The following is a 22,729-nucleotide window of genomic DNA, read 5'->3' on the forward strand; positions in this document are numbered from 1 at the left end:
TTTGTCAAAATAGTTATACAGGTCTGGTCAAATTCTAGTAGGATAAGGTTAGAATAGGTCAAAAATTATTTCTTCCATTTTTTATTTATGATTATTTAATAAGAATAATCATCTAAACTATGTAATTTTTGTGGTAAATTAATGGTGTATTAGTTGAGATTTCGTGTTAAAGCATAGTAATTGTGTGAGGGTTGAATATATAGAGGTCGTATAAATTTAAAATGTTTATATAAATGAGTTGGTACTTATTAGAATGTTGAAATGTACGTCTTATAATGTTAGTAATATTATTTAAAAAAAAAGTTTACTATTCAAAAACTTTTGGATTAATTTATTTTTGTGTGAACCTATTTTTATTATTAAAAAAATGATAGCTAAATATTATGGAATAACATTAATCTAATATAGAGTCACTACTTTGTTATTGAATTGATCGGAAAAATTTATGACTTAATCTTTTAGTTTTAGTTATAGTAGGATTATAAAAGAATAAGAGGATTGATTACTATAATATGTTATTATGAAACCGTTTTTTTTTATAGGATATACCGCAATAAAGTTATAGGTATATATAATTTTATAGTATAGAATCCTTATTTTTTGTTTTTTGTTTATGGAACTATAAAATATTTTTGTAAAATATGTTCGGGAGATGCAACTCAGCCGAGATTTTGAACCTTGCATGTGAGAGACCATGGGCTAACAGTCGACATTGTTTGAGTTGAGTTAATAACGCGAGTGATTTGAGACAATCTTTGATAGATACAGTAGATAAATAGCTTGTGTGTTAAAAACCAAAGGAATTGAATACACATCAATGAAATAAGACATCACAAAATCTCATTGAAGACGACACGTATCCGTCATTTTCTCTCACAAATGAGTAAATGACCCAAATAGAGGAGAGAGGGAAGCACATGGGGGTGCCCCCACCTTGTCCCCCTATCCGTTTTGTGAGTGGCATTACTCGTCACTTGCTCCGACTCGTCTTTAGCAAGACTAACTGATCAGACATGCATGCTTGCCAATATCCCTATCACCAAGTAAAATACTCCCTCCGTCCCGGTCATTTGTTGTCCTTTGATTTTGACACAAAGACCAAGAAAAGAGGAGAGAGCCAATTAATAAATGACATGTGGAACAAATTGAGTGTGAATGACCAAATTGTTCATCAAATGTGATCCTAAAATAGAAAGGACAACAAATGACTGAGACACCCAAAAATGGAAAAGGACAACAAATGACCGGGACAGAGGGAGTATAAGATTGTTTTGTATACTTTTTTTTTTGGCAGTCGTAAAGAAAAGTGTCCTACATTCTCATGGGTACTAATGGGGTTTTTGTATCTCCGTATATCATTTATGATACTAGCTTAGTTGACTGTTTGAGGAGCTTTCGACCCATGTTCCAATGAATGAGGCGAGAGCGAGAGAGGTGGATGCCATGAATGTTGCTGCTAATATTATGCTGCTGATCACTGAGAATGCTGCTCCTCTGCTTACTGAATCAATCTGCAAATAATGACTCGATAATCACACTCTTGAATCTAAAATGAAACGACCCAATACCATCCTCCTACAGTCCTAGCTCCTAAATTTATTTCCTATAGGTTATAACGAGAGTACTGTAATCGTGTTGTGGATTGTCAATATAAGCTATCCTTAGTCCAAAAGCCATCGGTGTAGGTGTACATACTATGATACATTGCACAATGGCTCATTTAAACACCATGATATGGAGTTCAAATACAGGTTTCAATACTCAACAGAAAACACAACGAAATGGTAATAGTGCTGCGGATAGAAAACTAACCTTCATAATTTGATTGACCCAAGCCTTTTTGCAGTGATTCTCAAAGCCAAGAACAGTAGTTTCAGGAAATCTCAAGTATTTGTAACCAAACATTAACTGCCACAAGGAATGCAGCAATAGATCTTCTATGATGTTCATTATCCCTGAAATTGAACTTTTTAGTATCACACCAGAGCTAACTAAAGTGTGATCAGGATACAGATCTTCTATGAAAGCACCAAAAACTACACTTCATAACCAACCTACAATTGCTGCACAAAGAAGTAAAAACAAATGGAGTAGAATTGTCTCGTGCGACTTCATACCAACAATATATAGCTGGATTTAAGCTGATTAATCAAAAATGGGACAGTATGCTTTTATGTACAACCAAATTGTCTCGTGCGACTTCAGTGAATCTTTGCAATTCCCATAAGGTAAAAGCTTCTGATATGTTTAGACCCTTTTTCCATATGTATTTATAAATATGACGGTAAATCGGTAATATAGTAATTAGATTCCTAATTCACATGTCGTAGTTGCTACTGCCCTGCAACATTCCTCCACCCTTGGGCAGACGTGATGCGCTGCAACAGCTTTTAACAAGCTGCTATCTTCGTATATTAATCATTAATATTTTTTCAAATGCCTATAAACCATATAAATATCAATCAGGTATGTCCGCCGATACATTATGTACAACATTTACCACTGAAACATCAGATCATAAAAACCAGATAGATAGTCAGACAGGAAAATATCCAAATAAATATCAGAATTCTCTCATTACAACATTATACAATTGATAACTGTCAAAAAAAAAAAAACATTATACAATTGACGAACACACATCTTCTGCAGTTTGTAAATGGCCAACAATAACCACCCCATTTAAGATCATCACAGATTTCTGTTCCATAAATATTCTGAAAAGAAACCCATAACTAAAATCCAAACGGTTAAGCTACAGATTCCATGTGGAAATTACACGTTACAGAAACCTATTAATCTATTATTATGGAACCTAATAGCGAGCGCAGCGGAGAATAGCAGACATACCACTCAAAGAAAGCGTACCCTGGCATTTGGTGAAGACCTCTGGAAGTTCGACACATGCATAACAAAATCCAGCTTCTCCACTGCTGATAATCCACACTCGTTTGGAACAATTACCAGTTTCTCCAAGACACTGGCGCTTTTGAGCAAAAATTCTACCAATTCAAGCTGATGTTTCCAAGGTTTCGTATAACCATGGAGGGTAACAGTCTTCAGTTTTGGCATCACACAAGGATGTGAAAGCTCTACAGTTGGCAAATCAGCACTTGCCTTGAAAGCCTGGTCAGAAAATAAACTATGGGTATTGTATACACTTGTATTGCATACACTTGTATAAGTCAAACTTGTGTCTGTATATATATCGAGTTCTTCCAAATCTTTTGAACTTCTCATCAATTGATAGACGCCCAAGAAGCAGCTTTCACAGAATATCCGCAATCGCAAAACTAAACGCTTCCATCTGATTTGTAAAAGATGCAAATCATCTATTGAGTGGAGGAATGGCTGCAATTGAAGTAATATATTTTATTTGTTCTCAACCACTCATCACATGATTTCATAGAGGAATAAGCCAAACCATAAATAATCAGTAAAAGGTTGGTTCAAAGCAACATATTCGAAGAATTAGCTGAATAACGTAAACCTAGTAGTAATCAGGGGAAGCTAACATCAACCATAAACCAATAAAAAGCAATATATTATTTTCAAGAAAGACCAAGAAGTTACCTCAGAAGCGTCAAGTGATAACTGAAAGACTTCACAAGGTGAGAACTTCTCCAAAAATATGTTAAACATTCTAAGTTCTTCCTCATCATCCACAAAGTCGTACAAACTTTTGAGGTAGACATCTTGAATAGATGAAACATCAATGACGTCTGGTATCCAATCTATTTTCAAATCCAAACTTTTAAGATTGGGGACATCCAACGACCAATTTCGATTTTCTCGTATAACAACAAGAGATAATTTACGAATGTTTGGAGCACTAAAGCTCAGCTTCTTTATAGTAGGCTCCTCAATATGCAGTTCTTGTAAGGAAGGGCATCCACATATAAATTGTTGGAATGCCTCCTCACTCATCTCTATATGGAAAAGTATAAGCTTCTTTAGAGATCCCAAGATCACTTGAAGTTGGGGATAGATACAACAGTAAGAGAGTTCAAGTGTAACAAGTGATTGACTCGTGAAATGGGGCAAGTGGCAACTGTCAGTGAACTCACAACCAACATCATCGAAATATATTTCCTTTGCTTGTTTATCCAAAGCAAACCTCAACCACATTCGTATATCATCACCAGCCTTACTTCTTCTACGTCCATCAAACTGCGCTAAAAGAAGATGAAATTTATCAATGACCGTTCTTTTATGAAGCATCAACACATTGCGGACGAAAATGTTGAACCACCCAACATCATTGCTTCTCGATGTATCATCCGGATCATCTTCAACTTCAAACTTAAAGAGTAGGAATCAAAGTCCAAAGGTTTCCAAATGGACGAATCAGCATAGTTCTAACCGCATCGACAATCGGCAAATAAGAAAGAATGTGGACAATTACTTCAGCCGGTATTTCACTCAACCTATCACGATACTTTTTTGAACACTTGCGCTTTTGGGGTTTCATAGTTCTCAAGTGATTACCTAACAATAATATAAAACCTAGATTCAGTTTTCAAAAAAGCAACCGCGATCAAACTACGTAATTATCTATTAAGACTAAACATCACCAGCACGGGCAGCCCTCTAAACGCAGCCTGTACATGAAAAATTGATTGCAGATTGCTATAATATCGTCTGTACATGAACACTTAATCCGTCCCAATCATTTGTTTACTTTTGTATTCTTTGTGAGCGATATTTCAGTCAAACGTAAACAAATGATTTGGACAAAGGGAGTAACAATGAGGAATTCACTTCAGTACTAATCGAATAGAGGAAGATAACAAGAGAAACCACGAAAAGGCTAAAGGAATTACAAGAGAACTACCCTTTCTCGTCTCAATCATTTGTATTACTTTTGATTAAAATACCACTCAATGAATAAAAAGTAAACAAATGATCAAAAAGAAAATGTAATTAAAAATGCGAAATTGAGATTACCTTATCGTATAACCTTGCAAGGGACGATTGAGCATTTAGAGATGTTTTGGGAAAGAAGGAAATCAAAATGGGGGTGAAATGTGTGTTTTATGGTTCAATAGAGTTTGGGGTAACTTCGGAAAGTTCGGATCCTCGGTTTTATTTCCGTGTCTATTTTTACAACAACTCTTCTAACCGTCCTATAGACTATAGTATAGGACTGACCCAAAAGAAGTATAGCCCAAAATTTAAATTTTATTTTATTTAAATTTTAATTTTATTTTGATAACCCGACATCTTATGATAAATACCGACACATTTAAATATTCAAGTTATCAATATAAAACATCAGGTTATCAAAATAAAACATTTTAATATATATTTATCAATAAATTTTATTGGGCTTTCTCATATTGGATTAGTCTTAGGTAAAAAATGGTCTTACACAACAACTTGTGCTATTTTTATTATTTTTTTGGATATTTTTTGGATGATGATAGGAAAGTCGTACCAGCTATTTTTTTCTTTTGTGTGCCCTAGATAAAATCTTTGATATATGTTATAGCCTACAAACCACGAATATCAAGTTAACCAGTTTTTTAGGGGGGACAAGCTTGAAATCTAAAAGGTATAGCTCAATGTATATTTCCCCACAAAATTACCCTTAATGAGTTTTGAATTTAGAATCCTTGGAAATTTTGATTCAAGTTTTAACTTCTAAACTATCTAGTTGTTTTTTCATTTGACACATAAAAATCAGTGGTGAACAAGGGTGTAAATAAATATTATAAAAGACGAAAAATTCGTACTTGTTTTGGATTTCATAGTTTTACTCAGAGTCCATCTTTAACTACATTTTATTTAAAAAAAGCAATTACAATGCCCTCTTTTCATGACATTATATAGTGATTGGATCAACTTGAGTTTTAGTAGGGGAAAGGGTTGCATACTTGCATTTGGGTTACCACTTCTTCTAGGAGAAATTGGTGACAAATTTGGTGTAGGTTCTTGAGTTTTAGGAAAGGAGATAGCTGCATTTAGTCTACCACTTCTTCTAGGAGAAGCGGATTAAATAACAGTTGCAGAGTCTTTAATTTTAGGAGGCGATGTGATAATACCTATTTTGTGTTTCAGGCTAGGGTTTTGCTTAGCTAGAGTGCCTGTATTTTCTCCGCAAACATAAAATAATTAATAGCAGAATTAACAACTTCCTCGGTATTTTCAACATATAATGTCCCGTTACTATAAGCTCTTACAGTTCTAGCTATCTGAAGGGTATTATATAAAAAGTAAAGTACTCTAATTTGAGTAAAATTAAGCGACATAAACTTATCAAAAATGTATGGATAGACAAAGTAATTTTTTCTAAAATTTAGTAATTCATTAAATCCAAAAGATACATAAGTTCTTACTTCTAACAATACTTTTCGTTACCACCCGTGCAGTGTACTCACTGCACGGGTTCAAAAACTAGTAAGATACAAAAGGTAGCAGTCCGGGGTACAATCAAACACGCATGAGTGAAAGAAAGTAGCAGATATGATTCATAAGTGTACCCCATCCTCGTGGATGAATGTCGTTCCATGTTAAAGGCAGATTCATATACCTTTTCGAGAGTACATTTATTTCTTGAATGCCCATGAATCCTGATTCCTTAATTGCCTTACTTTGTTTTTCAAGCAATGTCTACAATTACATTTGCTGAAGCTCTCTTGAATCTCGATACTTGTTTAACCAAATCAAGCTCCTCAACTGTGTTTATTTGATTCTCACATGTAATAATTACCAATTTCTCCAAGACGACTGCATTTCTCAGTATAAACTCTACTAGTTGGAGCTGATATTCACAACATTTTCCGTACCCATGGATGGTGACATTTTTAAGTAGACGTATTACACAAGAAGTCGATAACTCTGAGCTAATACTTCATGATTACCCTGCCATTAGTTAGATAAAAGCCCGACAACATTTAAAAGAGAAGACTCGATGGCACAAGTCGATTATTTAGAATAAGAAAACCAGTTAGTATACTTACTAACCTCACTTGCCGATGATTTTCCACTGTATAGTACGAGCTCCTCCAAGTCTACGGAGGTTTTCACCAACTCGATAATAACTTGAAGACATCTTTCATTATCCCACCATGGCTGCAAAGCCAAACTCCGCCATTTATTTTGTGGAATATCTACTTTCTTCACACAACATAATTCCTGAATAAGAAAAGAACAAATACATCTCACATTATTATTCGATTCTCTGGAAGTGTTCCATCAAATTGGCAACGAACTAAAAGTAACAATAAAACGCACCTCAAAAGCTAGACTGGACAATGTAAAAACCTCAACATCTCGAAAATGCCTCAAAAATGCCTTTATTATTAGGCTAGACAAACATATAGGTAAACATCTGACATTCACCACTTGAAGGGATGAAACATCAATCACATCCAGAAGAATTGAAGGAGACGTTCCACGTATTGAAATATCCAAACTTATTACATGGGGGCAATTAAGAGTAAAAGGGCGGTCTGGCACGTCATATACTTCAAGGTCCAACCTACTAGGACTTGGAGTAGTAATATTCAGATTTCGCAATCCTCCATCACTATGTATTTTCAGTTCTTGTAGAGAAGGGCACGCAGATATCAACTTGTTGAATGCCTCGTTACTTCCATGTGGTGCTCATACAGCTCTAACATACTACCACAGAGTGTGAGTGTAACTAGAGATTGACTTGTGAAGACACAACGAGGTGAAGCTAAATCATCAAGATAATCACAAGTGAAAGATAGATGTTTAACTTCTCGTTCGGTAGCAAATTTCAGCCACACTTGAATATCGTCAATAAGCCATGGATCTACATGAACACCTTTATAACCCCCAATATCAAGCTGAAAACAGTCAATGGTGCTTCTATGAAACATCAGCATATTTCGGACAAAGCGAGCAAAACGTGAAAATGCCTCACTCATTATTTGTTTTTCTGCATAATAAGCATTATCATCGTCGTCATTATCATCATCACCATCACCATCATCATCATCTTCACCATCATCACCAGGTCTAACATAGCGATCATTGAAGTCAAAGATAAGAAGAGGGAGCATAGTCCAGAGATTTCCAAAGCGGCGGAGTAACATTGTTCTAACTGCATCTTGAGTAGGCGTAAATGAAAGAATATGTACAATCACTTGATCAGGCATCTCACTCAACCTATCAACCTTTGAGGAGTGCAAATGCTTTTGGGGTTTCATGGTTCTTTAAGTGAGTATTACCTAGTGATTATTCAAAATAAAAGCATGATTAAGATTTCAGATAACAATCCGTCTCAAATGAATCACGGGATTAAACAACAGAATTTTAAACATGGAGAATTGGAGATAAAGACATGATTTGAATACAAACTATTACTATTGCCTCTATTTCATTCATTTGGCCTCATTACCCACTTTTCTCATCACATAGAGAGGGCCAACGGGTCTAAATGGTTGAAACGGATAATGAATGACCAATTAGTTTCTCGTAAGACTAATATCACTATGTGCATTTCACAATTGAAAATTAAAGCAAGCATTACTGAAATTGCATCAAATACTCTCTCTGTTCCGGTCATTTGTTTACCTATTTCATTTTAGGGTGTCTTAGTGAATTGTTTACTTTTCTATTTTAGAAATATATTTGATGTACAATTGGATCATTCACACTCAATTTAGCCCACTTGTTGAAGAGTCAAGGACGAGAACACCTAAGAGGGGGAGGGGGTGAATTAGGTGTCCAATTAAAAATTTTAAGCTTGAATTAAGCTTCTTTGAAATCTAGGACATTAGACTAAACTGATATGGACAATACTTTAAATGATAGAGGTGTTTATACTTAGAACTATTTGAGTTAGAAGTATATACACACGAATTCAAATTTCAAGATATGTCACAAGAAAAGTCGATTGTTGCCTGAGACAGAAAAGTATGAATGAAAGAGTATTTTTTTCTTCAACTTAACAATGAAGATATTAAGTGAATACTTTTTAAGTTGAATACTCTTAGCAATGAAAATCTTAAGTGAATCTCTTTTAAGTTGAAAACTTGAGATACTTAATCGTTTTAAGTTCATAAGATTGAATCAATCAAGCAGTCCGAGACACAAGATTGAACAACGTGACACGCAGTTGCGAGATAAACAATATATAAATAAGGAGAACAAACGTAAAAGTAAATGAACAAACAAGACGATGTTTAAAAATTGTTTGACCTCTACTCCGAGGCCTACGTCCAACCGTTATTTTATTGCTTGTTTAGAAATTTACTCAAACAACTAAACCCCTTACAATGAAAATAACTCGCCAACCTACTCCGGTTGCATTTGCTTGAAGCTACTCCGCTTCAAGACTTTCACTCGCTCAAAGCTACTCCGCTTCAAGACTTAAGTTCTATCTCACAGGTTTACAGAGTCTTTGAATCTCAATCGTTCACTTGATGAACATGGAGATCACAATTAAGACCTAAACACGAGAATCATGGAACAAGCTCATATGCCACGGTCGTGGCCCGATACATGGAGATTTGACCCTTTTGAAAAACGTTTGAAGACTTTTAAAATAGAAAACAATTTTGCAAATAAGTTGAAGAACAAGAGCTGATGTTTTGCAAAGTGTTTTAACAATTAATGCTCATAAAAGTCTTAAGTAATAAATGATGCAAAGGCACCCTATTTATAGTGGATTTGATCATCTAAGTAGTACAACTTAGATTAATTAACTCCAATATTAAATAGATAGCCTTTGAGTGATTGTAAGTGTTAGGCTATAGGCTTGGAGCACAAGTCATTGATCAAAATCAGAAAATTCTTCCCAAAACACTCAACATGTGACATTTTACCAAAATGGCAAAAAGCATTTCTAGCTTTAAAACTTTGACAAGTTCAACTTACCATTTTAGTAAAAGGTAAATGCACAAATCTAGAGGATTAATCAATGTGGATTTATGACTTAAAATTTCAGATTTAAAACTTCAACACATTTGACAAGTGACAACTTACCACAAATGGAAGAATACTTTAGTACTTGACTAAATCAACTTTCCATTTATGTAAAAGTAGATGCACAACTTTAGAGGAGTCACATGTGAGTTTTACAAATTGATTTTTTCAGATTTGTTTTCAAACTGGGATAATTCAAATGTAAAATCTTTGAGAATATGAAATTTGTAAAGATTTTGACACTTAAACATTTCGAATAAAAGTCCCTCCATACGGTAGTATCAGAAACCACAGTGCAGTGCACTGTTGCATGGTTTTGCAGCCACTTGACGTAAATGAGAATGTTACACTTACTCTTACATTTTTCGACTAATGCTAAGATCATATCATTGTCTTGACTTCTTGTTGACTTCATCTTGATCATGTTAAGCCGTCTTTGAGAGTCCATTTGATCGCTTCAATCACTAAGCATTTGTAATCGTTTACAACATTTGACTAAGGCTAAGAGATTTCTTATCATAACTTTATCTTGATCATTCTTGAATCATCTTTGTAAATTCATTGAGTGCTTCAAATGCTAAACATTATAACTAAGAAGCAAACAATTAAATAACAATGAAACTTGGCATCATCAACCAAGTGTGTTCTAACAAATTCCCCCTTTGATGATGGCAAGTTTTAATAATGTGTGAAGTTCCCCCTTAACCTATGGTTAGCCGGTCTTTAAGCATTCAACATAAAACATACAAGACATGATCAAGGCATGAAAGAGTCAATATACTTAGTCTAAGTAGAACATCTAACCAAGGTCGTAAGACATATTACGGTGAACGCAAGCCTAAGAGTTAAGGGGTCACACATAAGACATAATTAAACTACTTCCCCCTCTTGACATCATCAAGGGAGGACAAAACGTAGTGACGAACACAGTTTGACATAGTTTAACACAAACAAGGCAAGGTTCAACAAATAAAATAAGTACGGTTTGCAAAAGAATTTGGAAAACATTAAGCCAAAATGGGTTATGTTGATGGATAACAGGGCTAGAAATGGGGTTAAGCAAGGCATCATCAATTTTCTTGGAGTTTTCCCCCTCAAAGTTTGCATAAGTTCCAAAAATTCTTCATTTCAAGTTCGAATTTTCTCACTAACCAATTGAGTAATGGCTACAAGAGTCTTACCCAAGTTTCAAGGATTAGGAAAAGAGTTGGTGATTAATGATTGCGGATTAGGTACCAGATGCAACATTCACCTTGACAGTGGCATAAATCTTCTTCTTCCATTTTTTTTTTATATTTTTTTTTTTTTGAATTTGATTTTGAATTTGAATCTTTGAACTTGAACCCTTTTTAGTTCTTTTGTTTGGAAAACGCTTGGTGACAATGAGCTTATCATGTTAGTTTTCTTCCAAGTCATCATCAAGAATTTCAAAGATTTTCTCATTTGTAGCATGTGGTAAGGGCAATGGGTCAAGACTATTATTAAACATACCATCTTCATTCAAATTACCAACATCTTCATAAATTTCATCTTCATTTTCAACCCCAATATTCTGGTCATCTTCCTCAATTAGAGTTGTGGTTTTCTTTCGTGTCACAGTGACACATGCTGTGGCATCAACTTTGAGAGGAGAAATAACCTTGGATTTCTTAGAGGAAATGGGTAATTCGACATATGAGCTTCCCAACATTTCATTTGTGGCAGCGGATTTAATGGGAGAAGTCATTTGTTTCTTTGAATTTTCTCTTTTCTTTGGGTCATAAGAATCTTGAAGATTTTGAAGTCTTGGTCGTATGAGGGTTTTGGAGGCATTTTTGAAGTGTTGATTCGGACGGTTTTAGTGACATACGAGAGGTGGAGAGGTTTGATTTTTGAATGTGGGTTGAGTGGCTCAATGCAATAACAATTCAAATGCAAGCATAGTTATTCATATTTTTCGAACCATATTTTTGCATGAAGTAAACTAATTAACAATTAGGGTAATCACATGTATGCCCTCATCTTTAGTCAATCATTAAGGAAAATAAAATAATATGAATCACATATCACCCAATAAACCAATTTCCAACCAAAGTTTTACGAATTGTTCTCTTTCAAACGGTTTTGTAAAAATGTCCGCTAATTGATTTTCCGTTCTACAAAAACTAAGACAAATATTCCTTTTTACAACTTGATCACGTAAACATCATGTCTTATGTCGATATGTTAAGTTTTAGAATGTTGTATTGGATTCTTTGAGGTATTAATTGCACTAGTGTTATCACAAAAGATAGAAGCTGTGTCGAAGATAATACCATAGTTATGCAATTATTGTCATACCCAAAGAATCTGTGCGCAACAGAGTACTGCACTGTTGTATTCACTTTCAGCCGTGTATAGTGCAACACCTTCTTGCTTCTTGAAGACCCATGAAATGAGGCAAGGACCCAAGAAAGTGTCAATACTCAACGTGCTCTTCCTATCCATCGTGCTACCCGCAAAAACCTACAAGATCAAGATCGTAATGAGATGGATATCAAATATATAGGTTTATGTTCCAATCAAGTACTCAAAAAATCCTTTTGACGGCTTTGAAATGTGATTCTGTAGGACTTGATTGGAAGCGGGCACACAAGCATACACTAAATTGTATGTCGGGTCGACTAGCGGTTAAATAAAGTAATGAACCAATCATACCTCTATACATGATTTCACTAACACTCTTACCATTTTCGTCTTTGTCAGGATTGATGTTAGAAATCATTGGTGTAGCAAGAGGTTTAACATTAGTCAACCCAAACTTACTTAGCATTTCCTTCAAACACTTTTGTTGATGAATCATTGTACCTTTCTCACTTTGTTTGATTTGAAGACCAAGGAAAAATCCAAATTCTCTCATCATGGTCATCAAAATCAGAAGTTATTAGATCCAAAAAGGTATTTAAAAAGGACGCCATTTGTTGCATCAAAATAATGTCATTGAAATATACTTGTACAAGCAACAGTTCCTCGCACTGTGACTTGATAAACAATGTCTTATCAACCAAACCACGTAAACAACATTTTCAACAGAAACTTTGAAAGCCTATCATATCAGGTCCTAGGAGCCTGTTTTAAACCATAAAGTGCTTTATAAAATTTTAAAACATGGTTATGGAACTCATTGTTTATAAAGCCCGGTGATTGTTCGACAAAACCTCTTCTTCAAGATATCCATTTAGGAAAGCAGTTTTTACATTCATTTGAAAAATTTTTTGTCAACATGAGATGCAAAAGCTATAAGCATACGTATGGCTTCAAGCCTAGCTACCGGTGCAAAGGTCTTATCATAATCGAATCCCTCTTATTGGTTAAAATTTTGCACCACTAGTTTAGCTTTGTTCCTTACGATTTCACTAAAATCATCAAGCTTATTGCGAAAGACCAATGTTGTACCAATTACAGTACATTGGCCTAGGGGTAAGATGTCATACCTCATTCCTTTCGAATTGATTTAATTCCTCTTTCATGGTTGTCACCCAGTATGTAACAGTGAGTGCTACTGTGACATTGACAAGTTCATTTTGAGAGAGGAATGCATTGAAGGCACAAAAGTTTTGGAGTGAGGATTTGGTTTTCATTCCAAAATTTAGATTACTGGTTAGATTTGAGAGAGGGTGAGCTTTGGTGTTTCCATTTTTCCTTTTTGGAATAAGTGGGTTTGAGGAATCGGTTTGTTCTTGTGTAACAGTCGAGGGGACTGTTGCATGGGGATTATTTGAAGGGGATGATTGTGATTCGTTCATTATTTGGTTGGGCTATCCTTCACCATCCACATTCCCCCTGGATGAGCTAGCATCTTCTTGTGTTGGAGGACGATTAGTTCCCCCTGAATTTTGGATATCATCCTCAGGCAACAGTGGCTCCAACTGTTGCTCAGCCTCTTCCACCACTTGATCCATATCTTAACAAATCATCCCAATCTCGAAATCAACATCCTAATCTTCTTCAACCTGTTCATTAGACACAAAAAGGACTAGATTCATCAAATATGAAATGAATGCTTTCTTCCATTTTAATGGTTCTTTTATTGTGCACTTTATAGGCCATGTTATGATCCGAATATCCAATAAAGACGACCTCGTCACTATGAACATCGAACTTATCCAAGTTGTCTTTCCCAATTTTTGAACAAAGTATTTGCAGCCAAAACATCTTAAGAGGGAATATTGGGATTTCTTCTTTTCAACAAATCGTAGGGAGTTTTATTAGGAATTTTACGTATCATAACATGGTTATAAATTAAGCATAAAAGTGTTGATGGCTAAAAAATAACTTCTTTGGCAACTTACTACTTAGAAGCATGGTCCTAACCGTATTCTCAAGATACGGTTCGTACGTTTAACAAACTCATTTTGTTGAGGTGTTTTACGTTGGAAAAGTTATGACTAACACCATGTTCAACACAATGGGTTTCAAATGATGAATTCTTAAACTTCGTTCCATGGTCGGATAAAAAAAAAAATCAAATTTATTTTACACACTTTTCAACCAAATAAGAAATTCATCAAATGTTCCATCTTTAAAGATCAAGTAAGTAGCCAAACACATCATAAAATTTCATCAACACACATGCACAAGAACCGACTTCTACCTCTACTTTTAATATACATTGCTCAACATAAGTCTATACAAAAGAGTTTTAGAGGTTTTAGAAGTACAAGAAAAATAATTTTTGGATTTAAGGAGCATCTTACTTGTTTTACTCTAGCACAATCATCATACATCTCTTTAAAATTGAATTTTAATGTTAGGAATGTCATCAATAAAGTCAAGCTTTCTAAGGGTGTTCAATGTTGTAACATTTACATGATCTAATTGTTTATGCCAAAGCCACGAGTCATTCTTTAAGACACACATACAAAACATGATTGGACCGGACAATGAACAAAAATTAGTCAAGTAAACATCATTAGCATGTTTTTCTTCAAGAACAAGTTCCCTTGTTTTTGCATCAAGAATTCTACATTCACTAACAAGAAATTCAACAACATTATCATGATCACACAAAAAGAGACACTAAGAAGATTGTGCTTCAAACCTTTGACAAGCAACACTTTGTCGACACGTTGTGACGATGACTTACCAACTTTTCAATACCAACAATTTCACCTCTTTTTGTTATGGTCAAACGTCATGGTGCCACCTTTGTAGGCTTCTAGTGAGAGAGATTGGCTTTCACTTCCGTCCACAATCAAAGTACCAATTGCTGCTGCCTCTCACTAATGCCTTTAACAAATCAAACATTTAGTTTAGGAACCCAAATTAATTTGGGTCCCTTCTTGTGAATCATGTCCTTTACCAAGTCTTTTCGGATCCACACTTGCTTGACAACCTTAATGTTTCTTTTAATGCCATTCATTCTCTTTGTACAACCATTAAATACATGACCAGTCTTGCCACAATAATTGCAAATAACATATTCAGGAAATCCAACATGTTTTCTTCTTCGGAAATATGTTTTGCTTGGTTCTTGGTTTCGAATGCAACAATGCATGTTACTGTTGCATTTGAAAACGAGTCCAGCATTCTTTTCACTTTGTTGTGACTGGCTCGTAGAAAACTTTAAAACAGTTTGACTTCCTTCCTTTTTCTTGTAAAACTCTTTTGCATCATTTAACTCTTTGTTTAAAATCTCAATTTTGGCAAGATAGTCAAGATTTAATATTTGCACATTTTCAAAGGCGCTCTTAGCATGACTTGTTTCATTTTGTAGCATTTCTGCTAATTTTTCAAGTTCTTTAAGATGACTTTTACAAGAGGTTAGGTCAATTAAAAGTGAGTCTCGTTCTTGTGTTAACATAGAAACATGTTTGGTTAAAGACTCGTTTTCCTTTTCAGCATCATATGTCACAAGGTGGGTGTCTGTGACATTCATGATTTGACCTTATTTACAAGAATCAGATTTTGCCTTTTCAGTTTCCTTACTTCTTTCTCAAGACAAGGTGAAATGTTATTTTGTTCAAGCTCATTTAGACACTCTCTTAGACCAACATTTTCCTCGGCTATGTTTTCAATTTCAATTTGCATAGCTTCAAGTTTATTGTTTTGGACACGACATTTATCAATGAATTTATCTAAGAGTAAACATACTTTGCTTTTGGAGAAGGATCGAACCTTTGTCTTGAGATGATTTACCTCATCTTCGAAGTTAGAATCAGAATCATCGGGATGAGCCATAAGACATTTGAATGTTTCTATTTTTGGAGACCTAAGGGCATCATTATTAAGACGAGTAGTAAGACACAACTTGGCATCCAATTCTTCCTCAAGGATCTCGTCCTCATCGGAATCGGACATTCCCCAAACGGCACACATTACTTTATTCTTGTATTCCTTCTTAGCCAAGTCACATTTTTCTTTAGATTTGATGTTACCCCACTTTGGACATTCATTCATTTGGTGACCTTTTTCGTCACATTTAATGCAACCAACAATGGAAGTAGATCTCTTCTTTGAAAAATATTTCTTACTAGAATTGTTGTTAAACCTCTTAGGATTATGACCATTAACAATATCCGCAATATTTCTAGTGAACATTGCAAACTCATCGTTTCCATCATCTTCCTCATTAATTGAGGTTGATTTGAAAGCAAGCCCTCTTACTTTAGAGCTATCACCAAAATGCTTCATGAGAGTTAACTCATGAGCCATAAGTGAGCCCATTAGTTCATTGAGGGTTAAAGTGGATAAGTCTTTGGCCTCCTCAATAGCCGTAACCTTCGGTTGCCATATTTCTGTTAAACTACGAAGGATTTTACGGACCATATCCTCGGATTCAAAATTTCTACCAAGACTCTTAAGGTCATTAACAATACTAGAAAAGCGAGAGGAAAGACTATTAATTGACTCATCTTTCATCATACTGAACATCTCATATTGTTGCATGAGAAGGTCAATACGATGCTTTTTCACTTGAGACGTCCCCTCATAAGCAAGGCTTAAGGTGTCCCAAATTTCTTTGGCCGAGGTACATCCGGAAATCCGCTTTACTTCTTGCTCACCAATGCCATATTGAAGAATGGACATAGCTTTTGAATTTTTCTCGACCTTTCTATAATCAGCCTCGACATACTTATCCTCACTTTTTGGGGCACTAGTACCATTAGCACTAGTAGCCGTGATAGAAATGGGCCCTTTTTGGATTATCAACCAACACTCATAATCTGTACTCTTAACATAGTGTTCCATGCGATTTTTCCACCATGAGTAGTTATCCCCAATGAAGATAGGATGCTTAGTATGTTTCCCGTTCATGACTATAGGATCAACTCTTTGGTAATTAACCAATATCAAGAGCACGAGGCTCTGATACCAATTGAAGAGTCAAGGACGAGAACACCTAAGAGGGGGAGGGGGTGAATTAGGTGTCCAATTAAAAATTTTAAGCTTGAATTAAGCTTCTTTGAAATCTAGGACATTAGACTAAACTGATATGGACAATACTTTAAATGATAGAGGTGTTTATACTTAGAACTATTTGAGTTAGAAGTATATACACACGAATTCAAACTCAAGTATATGTCACAAGAAAGTCGATCATTTACTGACCGAGAAAAGTATGAATGAAAGAGTATTTTTTTCTTCAACTTAACAATGAAGATATTAAGTGAATACTTTTTAAGTTGAATACTCTTAGCAATGAAAATCTTAAGTGAATCTCTTTTAAGTTGAAAACTTGAGATACTTAATCGTTTTAAGTTCACAAGATTGAATCAATCAGCAGGTCTGAGACACAGTATTGAACACTGTGACACAGACAGATTGCGAGATAAACAATATATAAATAAGGAGAACAAATGTAAAAGTAAATGAACAAACAAGACGATGTTTAAAAAATTGTTTCAGCCTCTACTCCGAGGCCTACGTCCAACCGTTATTTTATTGCTTGTTTAGAAATTTACTCAAACAACTAAACCCCTTACAATGAAAATAACTCGCCAACCTACTCCGTTTGCATTTGCTTGAAGCTACTCCGCTTCAAGACTTTCACTCGCTCAAAGCTACTCCGCTTCAAGACTTAAGTTCTATCTCACAGGTTTACAGAGTCTTTGAATCTCAATCGTTCACTTGATGAACATGGAGATCACAATTAAGACCTAAACACGAGAATCATGGAACAAGCTCATATGCCACAGTGCAGCGAACTGATACATGGAGATTTACAGCCCTTTTGAAAAACGTTTGAAGACTTTTAAAATAGAAAACAATTTTGCAAATAAGTTGAAGAACAAGAGCTGATGTTTTGCAAAGTGTTTTAACAATTAATGCTCATAAAAGTCTTAAGTAATAAATGATGCAAAGGCACCCTATTTATAGTGGATTTGATCATCTAAGTAGTACAACTTAGATTAATTAACTCCAATATTAAATAGATAGCCTTTGAGTGATTGTAAGTGTTAGGCTATAGGATTGGAGCACAAGTTATTGATCAAAATCAGAAAACTCTTCCCAAAACACTCAACATGTGACATTTTACCAAAATGGCAAAAAGCATTTCTAGCTTTAAAACTTTGACAAGTTCAACTTACCATTTTAGTAAAAGGTAAATGCACAAATCTAGAGGATTAATCAATGTGGATTTATGACTTAAAATTTCAGATTTAAAACTTCAACACATTTGACAAGTGACAACTTACCACAAATGGAAGAATACTTTAGTACTTGACTAAATCAACTTTCCATTTATGTAAAAGTAGATGCACAACTTTAGAGGAGTCACATGTGAGTTTTGCAAATTGATTTTTTCAGATTTGTTTTCAAACTGGGATAATTCAAATGTAAAATCTTTGAGAATATGAAATTTGTAAAGATTTTGACACTTAAACATTTCGAATAAAAGTCCCTCCATACGGTAGTATCAGAAACCACAGTGCAGTGCACTGTTGCATGGTTTTGCAGCCACTTGACGTAAATGAGAATGTTACACTTACTCTTACATTTTTCGACTAATGCTAAGATCATATCATTGTCTTGACTTCTTGTTGACTTCATCTTGATCATGTTAAGCCGTCTTTGAGAGTCCATTTGATCGCTTCAATCACTAAGCATTTGTAATCGTTTACAACATTTGACTAAGGCTAAGAGATTTCTTATCATAACTTTATCTTGATCATTCTTGAATCATCTTTGTAAATTCATTGAGTGCTTCAAATGCTAAACATTATAACTAAGAAGCAAACAATTAAATAACAATGAAACTTGGCATCATCAACCAAGTGTGTTCTAACACTTGTTATCTAATAATTGGCTCCCTCTTTTTTTCTTGGTATTTGTGCCAAAACCAAAGGTAAACAAATGACCAGGTCGAAAGGATCATCAACAAGAAGAAAAGGATCAATAAAATCATGACAATGTTACCATTTAAAATGGTTACTTTGGACCATAAAAAAAAGGTACTTTCTCCGTTTAAGCACACACCTCATATATATCAAAACCTATGGAATTGGCTTGAACGGAGGGAGCAACTCTTAACTTAGGGATGTCAATGGGGCTGGGTGGGTGCGGAGGAGGGGTAACCCACACCTGCATCCGCGAACTATAATGCGTACCCACACCCGCCCTACGACCGGCAGGGGGTTAAACTTTTCAAACTGAAATAATAATAAAAAGATTATATTAATAAGGGTAATTTGATAATTTATACCCACTAGTAGAAAAAGTCTCATTGACATCGGTTATTTTACCCTATTTACATCGCTTTTGTGGCGATGTTTCTGGGGGCGACGTATTTAGTATTTTTACCTAAACATCGGTTTCATAACCGATGTAAATAGTATAAAATTAACATCGATTATGGGTGAAAGCGATGTTAATAGTATTTCAATAACATCGGTTTTAGTCTAAAACCGATGTAAATAGTATATTATTAACATCAGTTATAGTGAAAAGCGATGTTAATAGTGTCTCAATTACATCGGTTTAGTCTAAAACTGATGTAATGTAAATGGCATTCTTATACTACACGATTCTACATCGTTTTGGTCTAAAACTGATGTATGAAACTGATGTATGGAACTATTGAAGTATGTTTCAGAATGACGATTTTTTCTTAAGCTATTTGTGAATTTTCACACTATTACGGGCCTGCAAAATGAATCAATATAAAAATAATAATCCTGCATCTCATTCCTTCCAACAATTTAAACACAACTATATATTTATCATACCAAAAAAATATCATAGCGTATACAATTCCGTCCTTTCAAAGTACTTTAAAACGTACGCTACAAGCTTCTACGACGCAAAATGTGTATTTTCAATTACAATTTCTAGAAATCTAAATCATACATACTCTAGACGTTCTTTCCACAATAAAGCGACCAAAGCTCCCGAACCTCGTTCATTTGTTCAATTGTCATTTGCGAACCTGAAACACACTATATACAAGAACAAGGATTAGGCCACACTTAGAAAATACGAACAATATCTACACATAAAAATTCTATACGAACAATATCTATACAGAAAAATTCAAACATACAGTTCGAGACAATAGATCAAGATACCTTTACTATGTCGTCCTCTGATGATGCGTAACGTACAGTAATATCATACATCCACTTCATAACATAATAACCGCACTCATAACTCTGCAGCTGTTGAGGGCAGTACATTTATTCAAAATCAAGAGTAAGTAGATAGCCGACAAGGACAATCAGGTTGCTTTTGCTCGTGACTATTAGAATTTTTGTTCAAATTAGTCATTTCGGCTCGATTCAGATCCTGTCAGTTTTGTCATGTCTACATATTTATTGGGTAACATCTAGCCATGACTCATGAGTATACCATTATTATATGGAGTAACCTATTTACAAGTTTTGTGAAGACTATTCTACCGCGAGAATTTTGTGTTCTAAGGTCAAGAAAAGATAAACTTAAAACTCAGCTCGGAACCTCTAATCTTCAACCTATCCTACAGATGGTCCGACTTACCTATGTTTTCATCGTTTAAGCTATACTGCAGGACTGAAGGGCCCCTTACAGCTGAAAAACATTCCAAAATTTCATTCACAATAATTTTGAACCTATGGAGTAAAAAATTTCTAGTTTGGGCCCGATTTAAATAGTTCAGAGGTAAAGAGAGACACTATCAAGAATGCACATACTATAATCAACCCAATAAGAGGAAGGAAATAGATGCATGTTTTTTCAGATATTCCATAATTAAAGTATTCCAGGCTACAACTGCAAGTATCCAAGTTTTACGTAGCTTTCCGCCTCCTTTAAAAAGGCGGACAGGAAGACAAAACTTGACACGACGAAAATTTAATGGCCAAAAGCCAGCAAAAACAACCTTATAGTTTATGACAAGGGTGTGTCCTAATGATGATTGCATATCAGCACCAAGATCAGCATACATATGCATCAACATACATGACCAGCATCAATAATCTTAGTCTATCAGTAAGTTAACTAGACGAATCGGTTGGATTTGCTACTTCACACCTCAATCATATATATTAAACAAGATCAGCCTGCAGCGCACCAAATCGACACCAAATCTACGTATTGGACAAACATTGCCATCATATGACTATAAAGGCTCCTTACCAATCAATACAAACAAGAAAATGGTAGCAAAGGTAGCTCAAGGCATAGTTCATACCAAAGGCAATTCAAGGCACAATTCATACCAAAGGCAGCTATAATCGGCGTAATTGAATTTCTAACGAAAACAGCTACATACCTCAATAATTTTTATTTGGAGTTCATGTTTTTTGACATATCACGTGCTCCAGCCCTAAAAGAATACCTTTTCCAAGCCCTGAAATTGAATACATGAAAAGTAATCATATTATCGATCATTCATATTATCGATCATTCATACATATAATTTAATGTTGTTAGCTAGTCGATTGAACTTACCATGATAAGCAGCTTTTTATCTGCCATGTCTTCTTTGTCGCCTTATCCGAGTCAAAATATATGCAATATTATCTCCAAGACAAAATACAACCAACATCCAATGCGAGCTATATAAAAAAACAAAACTTATAAATCCTTTAACTAGGTGAGCTAAGTGATGAAATGCAGGAATTTTTTTTTGTAAAACTCGCGCCTCATAAAAAGCAAGTAGTGTAGGGGAAAAGCATGAGCAATAGAAAGGATTTTGACCCACAACACTAAGGGAATCAATTACCATATATTCTCAATATTATCAAACCCTGAGTTTCTTGTCGAGGGAACTGCCATTGATGACCTATTCAAGTCTGACAGTCTCCTAATTGGGCCGAGAAACACTTGAAGGTCAGAAGGCAATCCAAGCATTAAAGGCCATTTATGCTCAATGGGTTCCTGAGGATCGGATTTTAACCACCAATCTCTAGTTTGCTGAGCTGCCTAAGCTTGCTGACCTGTTCTAGTCTTTAGATCAATGAAAATAACGCACTTGCAGCTATTGTGAAGTGTGCCTGGAGGATTTATCCAAGTTTGGAAATAAATGGAAAAAGTAAGAAATTGATGGGGCAAGAAAAGAAGAAAAAAGGATGGAGGAAGTAGATGAGAACTCAGCTTACTATCATTGGAGTATCAAAAAGAGGAGAATGAAAAATAGAGTGTATCAGGTCAAAAATAAGGACGAGGTTATGTGATGTAAATGCCAGGGGTATAGGTCTCTTGTTTTTGCCAAAGAAAATTCCTAAGAAATATTGACCTAAAACCTAGGGCAATGCAAGGTAAACTTTGAAGCAATTATCATGTAATTTCAAAGAGGATCCCTAACCTTGCTACTAAGGTCAGGAGCATTATACTTTCAGAGGCCCTTAATACCCTAAGGAACACCTAAAATAAGATCAAAGGGCATTATCAA

The 22,729-nt window shown here is 35.0% G+C and overlaps 2 protein-coding genes across 2 annotated transcripts; both read right to left on the reverse strand.

Moving 5' to 3' along the window:
* Window positions 1-2,614: 2,614 nt before the first annotated feature.
* On the reverse strand, window positions 2,615-4,315 carry LOC141642375 (uncharacterized). The gene is made up of 2 exons (XM_074451156.1): window positions 3,574-4,315; window positions 2,615-3,351 (listed from the first exon to the last, which is right to left on the reverse strand). The coding sequence occupies exons 1-2, from the start codon at window positions 4,219-4,221 to the stop codon at window positions 2,854-2,856; spliced, it is 1,146 nt and encodes a 381-aa protein (XP_074307257.1). The 5' UTR covers window positions 4,222-4,315; the 3' UTR covers window positions 2,615-2,853.
* Window positions 4,316-6,819: 2,504 nt separating this feature from the next.
* Window positions 6,820-8,180, reverse strand: LOC141635485 (F-box/FBD/LRR-repeat protein At2g04230-like). Its single transcript, XM_074446709.1, has 4 exons — window positions 7,615-8,180; window positions 7,237-7,531; window positions 6,967-7,137; window positions 6,820-6,864 (listed from the first exon to the last, which is right to left on the reverse strand). Exons 1-4 carry the CDS (start codon window positions 8,178-8,180, stop codon window positions 6,820-6,822), a joined length of 1,077 nt encoding a protein of 358 aa, XP_074302810.1.
* Between the last annotated feature and the right edge of the window lie 14,549 nt (window positions 8,181-22,729).

The sequence above is a fragment of the Silene latifolia genome, chromosome 2 (genome assembly GCF_048544455.1).
Source record: "Silene latifolia isolate original U9 population chromosome 2, ASM4854445v1, whole genome shotgun sequence".
In the NCBI taxonomy this organism is placed as follows: domain Eukaryota; kingdom Viridiplantae; phylum Streptophyta; class Magnoliopsida; order Caryophyllales; family Caryophyllaceae; genus Silene; species Silene latifolia.